Consider the following 12,777-nt stretch of genomic DNA (forward strand, 5'->3'; position numbering starts at 1 on the left):
GATTCTTAATAATCTCTATTAATCGTTATTATTAAAGTATTTTTGATTTTAATCCTTGGGTAAAATGGTAAGTATTTATCTGAACTACGTAACAAAATACAAGGTCTTATCCTAACGGCGGCATATCAGGGTCTTTCTCTAACAGCGATATATAGAAGATTCGTGTTCGTTGACTATAGCGCTTCGAATGATGGGATCTGAGAGCATTGATTGGTCAATATCGTTTAGTGCCAACATAAAATAGTCCGTTACCAATAGTTGAATACGAAAAACGAGACCCATCCGCCATTTTGTTGTGGAGAAGTATTTACATGTGGTGCTTTTACCCAGCAACAATTGTGGAGCTGTATGTGTGTTTGTGTGTTTAGTAATTCTATTTAAACTCTTACTTCTATTGGTTAAAATTGTAGGATCTAAGAGCGATAGCCAATAACATACATCGATCGCTCCCTCAACATTTTTCTAGGCTGAATGCACCCATGTTAAATTAATCGTACATACGCCGTACATATATCTTACACCGCATGTGAAGGCAGCCTGACTCCTATGTACACAGTGGGAAATTGAATCGTGTGTGCTTTTAACTATAGTGTAGTATATCATTTTCCATGTTAAATTACAGAGTGAAACTAGCCGAAACACACACGATTCAATTTCCCACTGTGTATGTACCACACTATAGCACGAAGCCGACAATTGAATTCAATTTCCCACATTGTATGTATAGTACAATTACGCTGGACAAGTCAACAAGTTGCAAAGGGGAGAGGGGATGAGGGGAAGGTAACTTTATTTACTTCGAGTATGCATTTTTTTATAGTTCGTACTTCGTATTATACTCCCAGAAGAAGCATTGAAAAATTATGAAAATATTATAAGAGCATCTCCTTTTCACGCTCTACTGAATGATATCACCCAACTTGTTGTGCATTTTTACTTTTCTCGAAATAAATTGCAGAGTGGATGAGTCAGTGACGCTTGAAGACCTGAAATTGTGGCAAAACGCGGTACAATAGTATATGTACAGCCATATTTCTCAACAAAATTTGATGAAACTAGTCATAACTAAAGCCATTCTTCATGTAGATTGTCTTAAAATCTCCCATTTTCGATAAAATTTATAGTTTTCCAGTTATGAACGATTGAAGATGAACGTGCGCAACAGCTAATCTACGCGAGAGAAGAAATATGTTTTTGCGCCGTGCGACTCTAATCGTTCATAACTGGAAAACTATAAGCTTTATTGAAAATGCGAGTTTTTTAGGATAATCTACATGAAGAATGGCTTTAATTATGACTAATTTCATCAAATTCTATAGAAAAATACGACTGTATCATTGTACTGCGTTTCGCCGTATGCCTTATATGTATTTCAAGCGTTACGAAATCGCTTTTTCTACAATTTTATTTCAAGGAGACAATTACATTTTGTGTGTAATCTCAATTATATCGGCGAGATGAAATGTTCTCAATATTGTTTTAGCGATATTTTTGTGTATGTAGTTACAGATAGAGGAATAGTGTAAATGAGGATCTTTCACAGTAAGCTAATAAGCTTCGAAGCTGGAGTGGGGGAACACGCTAGCGTGATTTGCGAGAGGGACGGGAGCCAGGAGGCTAGATTCGCTCTTTGTCGCCTTCCTGACAATTTTTGGTTTTCATCCAACTCAAAAACGCAGGACAATGGTATATACGTTTCTATTTTTCAACCAATTTCAATGTTCTTGGGATTATTGTTGTATACGTAAGGTCTGGCCTGGCACCTTGACATAAAAAAGCCCGATTTTTCGTTTTGTTTTGGATTTAATTATTATTAATGCAAACTTTTAAATAATTTTATTTTTTTTTCGTTTTTTGAAAAATTCAGCTTTTTTATGACAACGTGCGAGTTCTAACGATTCCAACAAGCCTAAAAACATAGTTTCATATCTATCGACCGACCTTGAAAGCGGACGAAAAATAACGCTGGACAACTGTTCCTCGTCTTTTGTTCCGTAATGTTGGTAACAGAGGGTTTGAGAGAGGGATCCCCTGGATTGGGAAATGGAAACTGGAATTGTTTGGAATTACATACACTGGAAAGCACCCTATCAACACCAGGTTCGTTGCCAACTGTTTAATAAGAAAATACTTAAGCCGTTCTGTAAAATGTCGCCGTCCCTAATTAACTAGTATTCTAGTATTATAGCCAGTATAGCGCAGTGCAGTTGCAGATCAAAGTGAATGCAAGTTTGGAAGTGCATGAAAGTGCAAGATTATAACAAAAATATTATCATTTTAATAAATTTGGATTTGTGGCATTGAGTAATTAATTTATTCTTCGAACTATAGTTGTCAGTGATTAAATAGTCCTTATTGCAATTATTGTTATACATTTCATAATATTTGATTTACCTACTTATAAATTTTGTTCGATTTTTATACATGTCACAATTTGTTCATTCTCTATAAATTTTTTTAATAACCTGCAATAATCTGTAGACAAAATGAAGTCTAATGCTATTGTGTATAGTAACTTAAACATGTGAGTAATTTTTCCATATATTTTCTGCAAAATATAATAAATTTGTTGTATCAAAAGTATAATAAACGAAATTTAAACAGTGTTTTAAGCAGTTCCTTTATTCTTTATTTTTTTTTAAAGGTACACAACTTTGGAGAAATTTTATATTGAACCTCTTAATGCATCTAATGTTCTGCTAATAATCGACAGGCCCAGACAGCAAATGTACACGCAGGGTTATGCTTCTTTTTTTGTTTGTATTCATTATAATAATCATTATTAAGAATACTAATATTATATCTCTCTTTACAGTTGGTTCCGCAAGTCAAATTCCTGTAAGCGCAAGTAAACGAAAAATATATGGAATTGTAGGAACTATTCGTTTGATATCCTGTCGTTATTTAATAGTAATTACTGCTGCTAAATTGGTTGGAATGATAGCAGGCGAACATATTTATGAAATAACTTCTACAGACGTGATACCTTATGTTATTTCAACATTACACTTGAGTGAAAAACAAATTCAGAATAATAATGCATATTTACAAATGATTAAAACTGTTTTAAATACACCACATTTTTATTTTAGTTACACCTATGACCTTAGTCATACTATGCAAAGGTTACACAATACAACTCCAGAATTTTTACAGGTAAATTGCAAATAAAAAGTGAAATGATATATTCGATAGAAAATTTAAGATTTTTTTATGCTTCATTGTTTTTTTAGATGCCGCTTCATGAGAGGGCAGACACTAGGTTTGTTTGGAATTCTTTCCTCATGCAGGATTTAGCTAGTAGTCCTGAGCAGTACAAATTTTGTTTACCTATTATACATGGTTGTATCCTTTAAAGTATAATGCTTACACCGGTCATTAGACCAATCAGTTTACTTATTTTTAAATTTATTGCCTTAACTTATTTTAAAAAGATGTAGAATTAATGACTGCATTTGTTAATTCTATTGCATTTAACTGGGGAATTGTTTCAAGACGAGCTATACATCGTGCAGGAACTAGGTTATTCTCGCGAGGTATTGATTCCAACGGAAATGTGTCAAATTATGTAGAAACAGAGCAATTAGTTGAATTTAATGGCGACCGAAGCTCGTTTGTACAAACACGAGGTTCAATTCCACTATTTTGGCAACAAATTCCAAATTTGAAGTACAAGCCTAAGCCATTGTTGATTCAACATGAGGACCATCAAACTGTTTGTAGTAGGCATTTTGATGCACAAATTTTTCATTATGGTAAACAAGTTTTGGTTAATTTGGTAAGTTGTAATAAAAACAGATTGTATAATGACTTATACTTTTAATATTGCTGCTTTATTTATTACTCTTTATTAGGTAAACCAACATGGACCAGAAGGTGTACTGGAAAAAGCTTATCGGGATATAGTTCACCGTATTAATAATCCAGATGTGCGCTACGAAGCTTTCGACTTTCATGCTGAATGCAGAAGAATGAGATGGGATCGTTTGAATGTTCTTATGGATCGACTAGCACAAGATCAAGAGCAAATAGGGTATTTCTTGTTGTTAAGGGATGGAACTTTAATCTCGGCACAGGATGGCGTTTTCCGAACAAATTGCATAGATTGCCTTGATCGAACTAACGTAGTTCAAAGTATGCTAGCTAAAAGAGTGTTCAATGAAGTGTTAAGCAAATTTAATATTTTAACAAAAATAGAGGAGCATCCTTTTCTGGAAGATTTTTTTAGACAGGTACTCATTTATTCATATATATTTTTACAACTAATTATAACAGTTGATAACTCATTAACTTTTTATCTAGGTTTGGACAAACAATGCAGATGTAATCAGTATCCAATATTCTGGAACTGGTGCATTAAAAACTGATTTTACAAGAACTGGAAAGCGGAGTAAAATAGGGGCATTAAAGGATGGCGTGAATTCCTTAACTAGATATTATAAGAACAATTTTTCTGATGGCTTTAGACAGGTTTATATTTAATATATACAATAATAGTCTCCTATGCCGCAAGTTTGATACTGCAATTTTAAACTACCATTTTCAAATTAAAATATTGTATTATTTTTTAGAAGTTTCCATTACTAGAATTTTAAAATATTCGTTTTTACAGGACGCCACAGAGCTTTTCCTGGGACGTTACATTATACAGGAAGGCGAGTGTACTCTAATTCAATGTCCACTGGAATCTGAAAGAAATTGGCGTTACGCCACATTCCCTCTTGTTCTTTTAGTAGCATCGGCAATGTTAGTTGCTCATATTATTATGCCTTCACGGTATACGACCGAGGTTTTACTCTACATGCTGTTCTGGGGTGCAATGGTCTCCGGTACATTTGCAACAATCATCCATCACGGAAAGCAATACGTTGATAAGCCAAAACTACTATAAACTAGATTTTATAAAATCTTTAAATATAATGTAAATTGAGTCTAATAATTTTTATATAATAAGCATATCGATCTAATATTTTTAGAAATCTGAGATAAATTATTCAGTGTCAAAAAAACTTATATGATCGTACTGCTTGTTGTTACTACATGTTTATTTCATTTTTTTTCGGATATATTTGAAAGTTCATAGAACTATATGAAATACATAATTAGAATATAATTACCAAAAATAATAAATTGTTTTTATTTATTAAAGAAATTAGTGCGTCTATTCGAATTTAATGGGATTTATAATGTTATTGTGCTTATTAGGCAAGAAAATGGTTTAATGTGTTTTTAAAGATTATTAAAAGATGAATATTGATTTGTTTATTTTGCCTGTGTTTAGCACTAATAATACTTTTATTTTTGCTCTTTAGACAATTCGACGGTATGAATTTGAAGAAAATGTGGGAAGTATAGCTGAAACGAACAAAACATTACAAATGGTGACTTAGCGGCTTACATTGTTTTCGAAAAACAATGAAGAAGCGGTAAACATTTCACAGCGTAAGTTGTGCTGAGTAGGTGAAATTTACAGAGGCTATGATGTGACTTGATAAAGTCAACTCTTGTCAGATATTTAAAACACTTTAAATAAGCGAAAATGTCTACGCGAATATAGATTCTAAAGTTTAGATAAGGAAAGAAAGTTATACAGGACAACGCAATGGAAGTATTTTAATAAAATATGCAATTTAAACGTAACAACTCGATATACATATAACTAAGTAAAATACATGAAATAAAGTTTATGCAAAAGCTTATGACCATCCAAGATATATTATTTTCACTAAAAAATAAACTATTATAGCAAACGCGTGTTGACTTTATAGTGTATTTTTTACTTTTATTATTTTGTTGAATGTCGAGAAGAGTGAGTTGCGAGGTTCGCGGGACTGTCGAGAGTTGTTGTCTCGCTCTCACTATCTCCCTGTCTCTGTCCATGTTTGTTCGCAGCAACGCGGCGACGCCGCGAATTGGCTACTGGCGCGATGGCGATGGTCTTTCTCGCTTCCAAAAACAGCCGTAATTACTTAAAGGCCTGCTAGGCGCACTCATAATTGTTTTTGTCTTCAAAACCGACTTAATTTTGAGTCTTGCTTGCGAGACTAGGGACTTTGCTTTTTCCCACGTCTCATCCTTCCTCTTCTACGACTCAGCAATATTACTCCGCAAGGGCTTTTTGCGCGCACACTCATCCTCCAAATTCTCGTGCACTCCAGGAGAATTTTCCTACCTTACCCGTGTCGTCGCTGGAGATTCGACTGCGTTACATCTTAATTTCTTGGGGTTTCTTTGAACTACTTGCTCAATCCCTTTCAAGGTGGGTAGAGTCTAGGTTATATGGCGGAGTTGGGTCAATTTTTGTTCAGGTTTTTTGCGCTTTTCTTTACGACTTGTTTCTTTTGCGGTGCCCTGTTAGGTTTCTTAACCTCCGGCCTTGTATTTACACGGTCTAAGCATTGACATATAATAATAGAGTATCTTCTGTTTATAACTGTCACTTTTTTCAATTCAGGTATCCTTCATTTAGCATCCTGATCCTGATCACACACTCACATTTTCTTTTAGCAGACCTTTTTTTTTCTTACAAAAATCGTTACCTTTAAACTATTTCTTTTACAAACAATGTTGTTCCCTTTTCGTCCTTGCTACGAAGTTTTTATCATGGTTTTCGGGGGTACGTTTGTATCTACCGAAAAACTTTGGAAAAGGTGGAAAACGCCACTTCAGGCTAGGTCGAGGCTACGTAGTACTTTGAGTCTTTGACAAACGGCTGCTCGTAATTGAATTGGTTTTATAAAGTCCGACGAAACGCGTGGTGGTCTCGATATTAATTGGAGAAGCTGGGTGACAGTAGGCTGGATGCTTTGGGTCAGCTAGGGTGATTAATTTGATTCATTTACTAACCTTTACAAGAGATGATTGAACGATATAAGGAAAACGTTAAGTTATGAAAGCTTCGAAGCATGGCAGTACTTTTTTCACACACATTCGAAAAACCACTAATACCAATATAACAGGCATTCATAAAATCTCCTTCCATTAAAATTATCGATAGCCCTGCCGTTTCATTTCGCAGTAACTTCGGTCACGGATAGATGCAGATGCCTGATACCCCAGCAGCTTCATACAACGACTAATGCGAAATTGAACTATTATGAACGAATGTAGAATGTGTATTTATACGAATAATTAATTAATTACCTATATACGTCAGTGAAGGTTTTGCCCCATCACTCGCGATAAAAAGCGATTTAATGATATAATTAGCAAAGGATCTAAAGGAGAGAGTGTGCGAGGCTGATCAGATTTGGAGTTGGAATTCGGGTCGAAGTTAAATAGGATATACGGGCGGGTGTCGTGCAAAATCGGAGAATGAGTCGCATTAATTATTGGAAGGAGAATCCATTAACGGGTTGAAATTTCATGAGGGAGATCGATTTGGCGTAGGCTGAGATTGGCGTGCGCTAGGGGAAAAGGAGTGCGATGCGAGTACATACGTGAAACGTAGCTACGTCGGTTACGTAGCTACTTACGTTAGGTTTGGTGATACATGGAGGTCGCACCTAAATTTCCCCGGAGAGTCATACGTCTCACTGGCTCTCGGCAACCTACTGTGTTTTCTCTTTTTTCTCCACCCCCCCCCCCCCCTCTTACTTTCTATCTCTATTTTTTGGACTGTTATCCCTATCTCTCTCTCTCTCTTTCTCCATCCAATCCTTCTTCTCTAAAATTCTTTACTCTCTTTTCGCAACCCGTTTTGTTTTCTGCGTTCAATCCCTCCCCCCTCCTCATATATTTAAATCATGAACACGCTCACAACTCACGACTCACGTCGTCCCGATAATATCAAAGTGCCCACAGTCTTCCTTTAATAGAATCCCCGGAGCTATTCTCTCCAGCGCATTCTTGACATTTTCAACACTTTCTAAAGGATATCGTTTGCTTCAGCGTGTCGTCCTCGCGATTGATTTAACGAGCTGAATTTTTTTTCACGATATACTGCAGTATGGCGACTGAAGCAACGGCACTGCACGATAACCACCGAAACGTCGAACCAAATACTATATATATAAAATTAATTAACAACGAGTATCAGCTCCATTTCATACTGACAATGGAGTTTTTCATCAAAAGCAATGTTATATAACGAAGTCTCGTTAATCAATAAATTTCACGTTCATAGATATTACAAATCCTTGTTTAGCGATTGAAAATATTATAAACTGAGAATTATGATGCAAAAGTTTTAATTATATGGATAAAAATTGCTTTAAATTAATAAATTTATTCGTATCTATATGTGATTTATCTACAGCATTCATAAAAAACGTGAAATTTCTTTCAGCAAACAATTATTCATTGTCTCATGAATAGGTTCACTGGTATAGCTTTAATGCTGGAAGTCATTATTCTTCAGTGATCTTTTTTGGTTTGATTTGCGTTGAATTTTGGTTGAGTGCAGAAATCTGGCAGATGATAGAAAATGCTTTCGTTGTCCGAGTTTTTCCTTTTCGCGATTGCGAATATCATTGCATGCGGAGTGTATGGTATTTTTGCTTCGATTTATATAGTTCCTTCGAATGGATAGAACCGTAACGATGGTTGAGGGAAGTTGATGGTGGTGATGGAGGGTGGTGGGGTGAGTGCGTATAGCCGTGACACATTTTCTTTTAGGGACTTCCGGTGGGGGTTGCATTAGCTTGCCAGTTAGAGTTTCGGGTCTGTTACCACCGACTTACCTTTCCTTGGCTGGTATTTTACGCGTGTCGACATTTCTAGACAGGGTCATAACCGTGCAGGCTTCCTCCTGCGCTACACACGTAGGCGGACGTGCCTGCCTCTCCGGAGGAAAACAACTCTAACCTCACTTTTTCCCCCCAACAGAGGCGATTCAGCAATTTCGTGATTCCCCTTTACCACTGGATCCTATCCCCAAGCCCTACAACTCTGCAAGAATCGACTAGAAGCTTTTAACGCTTATAAAACTTTCATTTTTATTTTGCTTTTAATATTTAACAAAATCCTCCTCCTTTTCTCTTCTCATTTAAGCCCGCGATCCCTATACGCGAATCGATAATTTTCTCTGGAAAAAAAAGAAGAGAAAAGCCGAAGGAGAGGAGGCTAATAGTTTGGTTATCGGCGTTCATAAATTAGTACGGTTCGATAGCGCAAGGAAGGAGGAGCGTTAAATTATATCGCAAAGCTTTAAAGCCGCGATGCGAGCGTCTAATCTCGCGGGAGCGTTAAAACTTGACCCGTTTCGTGCATATGGGAAGGGAAGGGGGGGGGGGAGGGCGTTTCTTTTTCCGGAAAAGGGCGGCAAAGGCTCCTTTGTTCAGGGGAAAATATAATACGAGGAATAAAACGGACGGTAGCGCTTTGTTCGCCTAGCGTACTATCACATGCTTGTAGTAGTATAGCCAAGCCAATAGATAAGGACTCTTATTGTACAGCGTATCGACGACTACCATTGCACGATCCATTTCAAACTTATCTGAAATTCTATCTCGTAATGAGTCACTCGTTACGTCCCCTTTTTTTATACACTCTTGAACGGAGAAGATAAGGACAACAAAGCGTTGAAATTATACTGCTATTGCTGGGCCCCTACCCCATCCCCCTTGGTTCGCCAGAATTTGTACGGCCCTGCGAAAAAATTGCACGAGATGATACGAGCTCCAAAATTTGCCGATCTTTTTTATCCGGCCGGATGAGAGAGTTGGCGTCAAATTCGACAAACGAGAGTATCTTATTGTGTCTAGGGACTGATGAACGTGGGTTGGCAGTAAACTTTTTCAGGAGCACTTTAATCACGCGGCGCGACACTCTGGCTTGCCTCGTGCGGGAGACTCGCATTCATCGCTGGCAAAAAGGAACGGAGGAACGAACGAGTTATTCTCATCAGCGATACCACGAATATCAGTGGTATTACTCAAGCTGTATTAATTTTTCGTCGCACGAGACTTCTTATCGTATATAGAGCAAATGATTAAAAACACTTGAAATTAAAACAAGGAAGAATTTGTTATCACAAGCAAAAATTTTATCGGATCTTATACCTATTCGAGAGTGTTTGACCATGGGACGCTTTAATATATTGGCTTTCGCTTGTAATTTGTAGACGATCCATATCACTTTCAGAGATCCGTTTGTATTAGGATTCATGAATTATACAGCAAAGGTTACGGGTGTGATTTCGTTAGGCACTCATTTGTTGAGAGATAAAGCGAGTGTGAGTAGCCTTGAAAAATGGAAGGAGAGAAAATACAAGAGATATAATAGACAGATAGAGTGAGTGAGTGATTATGTACGAGAGAGAGAGAGAGCCGAATGATGTTGAGTCTAGCCCCAATTACCCATCGAAGGGTCCGCAATTTTCTCCATTCTTGGAACATCTTTGGCTAACCTGCAGGGCCAGAAAACCACTCGAATGTGCAGCCCCCATTGGTGCCCGGTATTATGCCCATCGCTTTACTCCTCTTTGCCACCGAGTTTTCCATTATCAAGAATAATCGATAACGGTCTCGCGATAATACCAGTCCCTCGGAGAGAAAGTACCTGCAGCCTGAAAGGCTATAGCCTGCACCCATCCCGAGCCCTCATACTCCACTGTCCTTTGAGTCCCGCATTAACCAACTCTCCATCCTTCAAACAATATTCCCAATACTTTCCCTATGAATCTCTCCTGTTTTTCATCCACTTCCATCAGTCCTTTTAATTAATCTCATCTCTTCCTTTTTTCCAACTTTTCGCACGTACGAATCTTTCTCAAAGCGCTTGATTTTTGCACTTTAAGCTAATTCACTCGCTGGATTCAGACTATACTAGACTAACATGTTTTAAATTTGAAATAAAAAAAATCCTGTTTTATAATCGTATCAATAATGCTGAAATATAAAATAATTCGTGGAACATAATGTAGAACAAAGGTTGGAATTTTTTATATTTGCATTTAATGCCATTTTATTGACTATCATATTTTAATTATTTTATTAACTTGGGTTTTCTTTTAAATTTGTATGTTTCGTTCGATTTTAGCTATTGAGGTGTCATATTAATTGTAAAATCATACTCTGCAAATTCACCGACTCGATTTTTCAAAGTAATTATTAACGTGCTGCACAGAAATCTTTTCTATTTCATAAAAATATGCTTAATGATATAAGGAAAAATGATATTATTATTGTTTCTGTAGATAAATTGAAGAATTGATTCAGTGAATTTTTCTGGTATGCTTTCACAATCAATATGACTTATCGATGATTAAAATCTAGCGAAAAATAAAAATCTTATAAAAACAATTAAAAGATGATATATGCGGCACTCGATAGAAATATAAAATTACAAACTTTTGTTCTGCATTGTGTTCTACCTTTTATTTGATATTTCAGCATTATTTATTCAATTATATAAAGCAGGCTTTTGATTATTTTAATTTTAAAATGTGTCTGATTAGTACAGTCTGAATCCAACGAGCGAAATACCTTGAAGGAAATGTGTCACAGCTATTCGTGAACTTGTATATAATTATTGTTATCCTTTCGACAAAAATTGTTTGCAATACTCTCTATACGTGCCTCTCCTGTATTTCATCCACTTTCACCACTTCTTTTGATTAATCTCCCTTCACCTTTTTTTTCTGGAATTTTTGCAAACACGAATCTTCCTTCGAGAAGGTCGGGGTTGATTTTTGTGGTTTGGGGAAACGGAAACGGGTGACGAGCAATCGTGGGCTTAATTGTTGGTGGCATATCGACACAGGGCCAAGCGGACTCTGGCTGAGGATCTTGAACGTCGAAGTTCGCTGCAGGCAGAAGCGTCAGGAGGTAAACCGCATTGCTATCCCAGCTGTGTCATTAGAGTAATTACTCTTCGACGCCACCCTACTTCACTCTTCTAAGCCCAATCCTGCCAAACTCCGCTACTTACAGTCAGCCCCGTCATCCAGCCATCTCTTCATCTCCCAAATCCATCCAGAAACTCCTAATACGATTTGCATCTTCGTCCATCGCCATGCTAAAACGGTTTTACTCGATCACTATAGGTTATAATCTTTTCAAACGCTAGCTTTTTATGAATTAAACAAAAATATAATTAATTTTTGAAGAGAAAGTAAAATGGAAATTTGAGAGTTTGTATGATATTTTGTTCTCTCCATAGTATAGATTTTCCTCGATATTTCCTCGTATACGTAATATCGTCTTGTTTGGTTTTGCGACGGAGAGTTTTTGAGAAATTTTTAATGTATGGCTGTTGCTCGTAGATATTCCTTAATCTTGGAAAAGTGAATTTTGGCACGTAGACGACCCTTCGGTATCGCTCTATCACGGGAACTCACAGCTGAGCTCACCGCCACAATTTACACAGCTCTGCTCAAGATGCCACCTATTCCCATTCCTTTTCCGGTTTTCCCGCTACGAATTTCCTTATACATATATCCCATAAAAACTACTTACCATAAAATCTCATCTTCATCGGGACCCATTTGTTTCACTTATTTTCTTTCCATTTTTAATTCCGCGCACCCCGCATCGTTAATCTTCCGATTCAATAATAATTCCTTTATCGAAAATTGATGAGATTCCCATGCAATGCTCGACGAATAAAAAACTTCCTCGTGATTAAACTTTAATATTGTCACTTTTTCTACCGCGTTTATCAGTTGTTTTACACAGATTATACGGGTTTTATAAATAATCGTGTGTTTTTAATCTCCCGATAACCAATGTATCATATATTTTGATACCATTTGAAAGCTGCAATTTGTACCCTTAGCAAAGTTCTCGCTCAAACGGATATAGATACAAATGCTTCAAAAGATTCGTCCATTAGTTA

General features: G+C 36.6%; 1 protein-coding gene across 2 annotated transcripts; it reads left to right on the forward strand.

Moving 5' to 3' along the window:
- The first annotated feature begins 2,063 nt into the window (after window positions 1–2,063).
- On the forward strand, window positions 2,064–6,765 carry Sac1 (Sac1 phosphatase). Of its 2 annotated transcripts, none has more exons than XM_066743648.1 (8): window positions 2,064–2,524; window positions 2,645–2,739; window positions 2,816–3,156; window positions 3,234–3,345; window positions 3,435–3,778; window positions 3,855–4,232; window positions 4,303–4,470; window positions 4,613–6,765. In XM_066743648.1, exons 1-8 carry the CDS (start codon window positions 2,487–2,489, stop codon window positions 4,889–4,891), a joined length of 1,755 nt encoding a protein of 584 aa, XP_066599745.1. In that variant the 5' UTR covers window positions 2,064–2,486; the 3' UTR covers window positions 4,892–6,765. The 2 variants fall into 2 exon arrangements, with proteins under 2 accessions (XP_066599745.1, XP_066599746.1); XM_066743649.1 differs by having other exon boundaries at window positions 2,498–2,524; window positions 2,645–2,728.
- Window positions 6,766–12,777: the final 6,012 nt, after the last annotated feature.

The sequence above is a fragment of the Prorops nasuta genome, unplaced genomic scaffold (assembly GCF_024137725.1).
Source record: "Prorops nasuta isolate Cenicafe-Biocafe unplaced genomic scaffold, Cenicafe_Pnas_1.2 PNAS00033, whole genome shotgun sequence".
Lineage (NCBI taxonomy): Eukaryota > Metazoa > Arthropoda > Insecta > Hymenoptera > Bethylidae > Prorops > Prorops nasuta.

Excerpts from the sequence above, each read along its gene's own strand:
- Sac1 (XM_066743648.1), top strand. The coding sequence starts at position 2,487 with ATGAAGTCTAATGCTATTGTGTATAGTAACTTAAACAT. Across the intron at positions 3,157-3,233 it reads CAACTCCAGAATTTTTACAG|ATGCCGCTTCATGAGAGGGC; the intron begins GTAAATTGCAAA and ends TTGTTTTTTTAG. Across the intron at positions 4,233-4,302 it reads TGGAAGATTTTTTTAGACAG|GTTTGGACAAACAATGCAGA; the intron begins GTACTCATTTAT and ends CTTTTTATCTAG.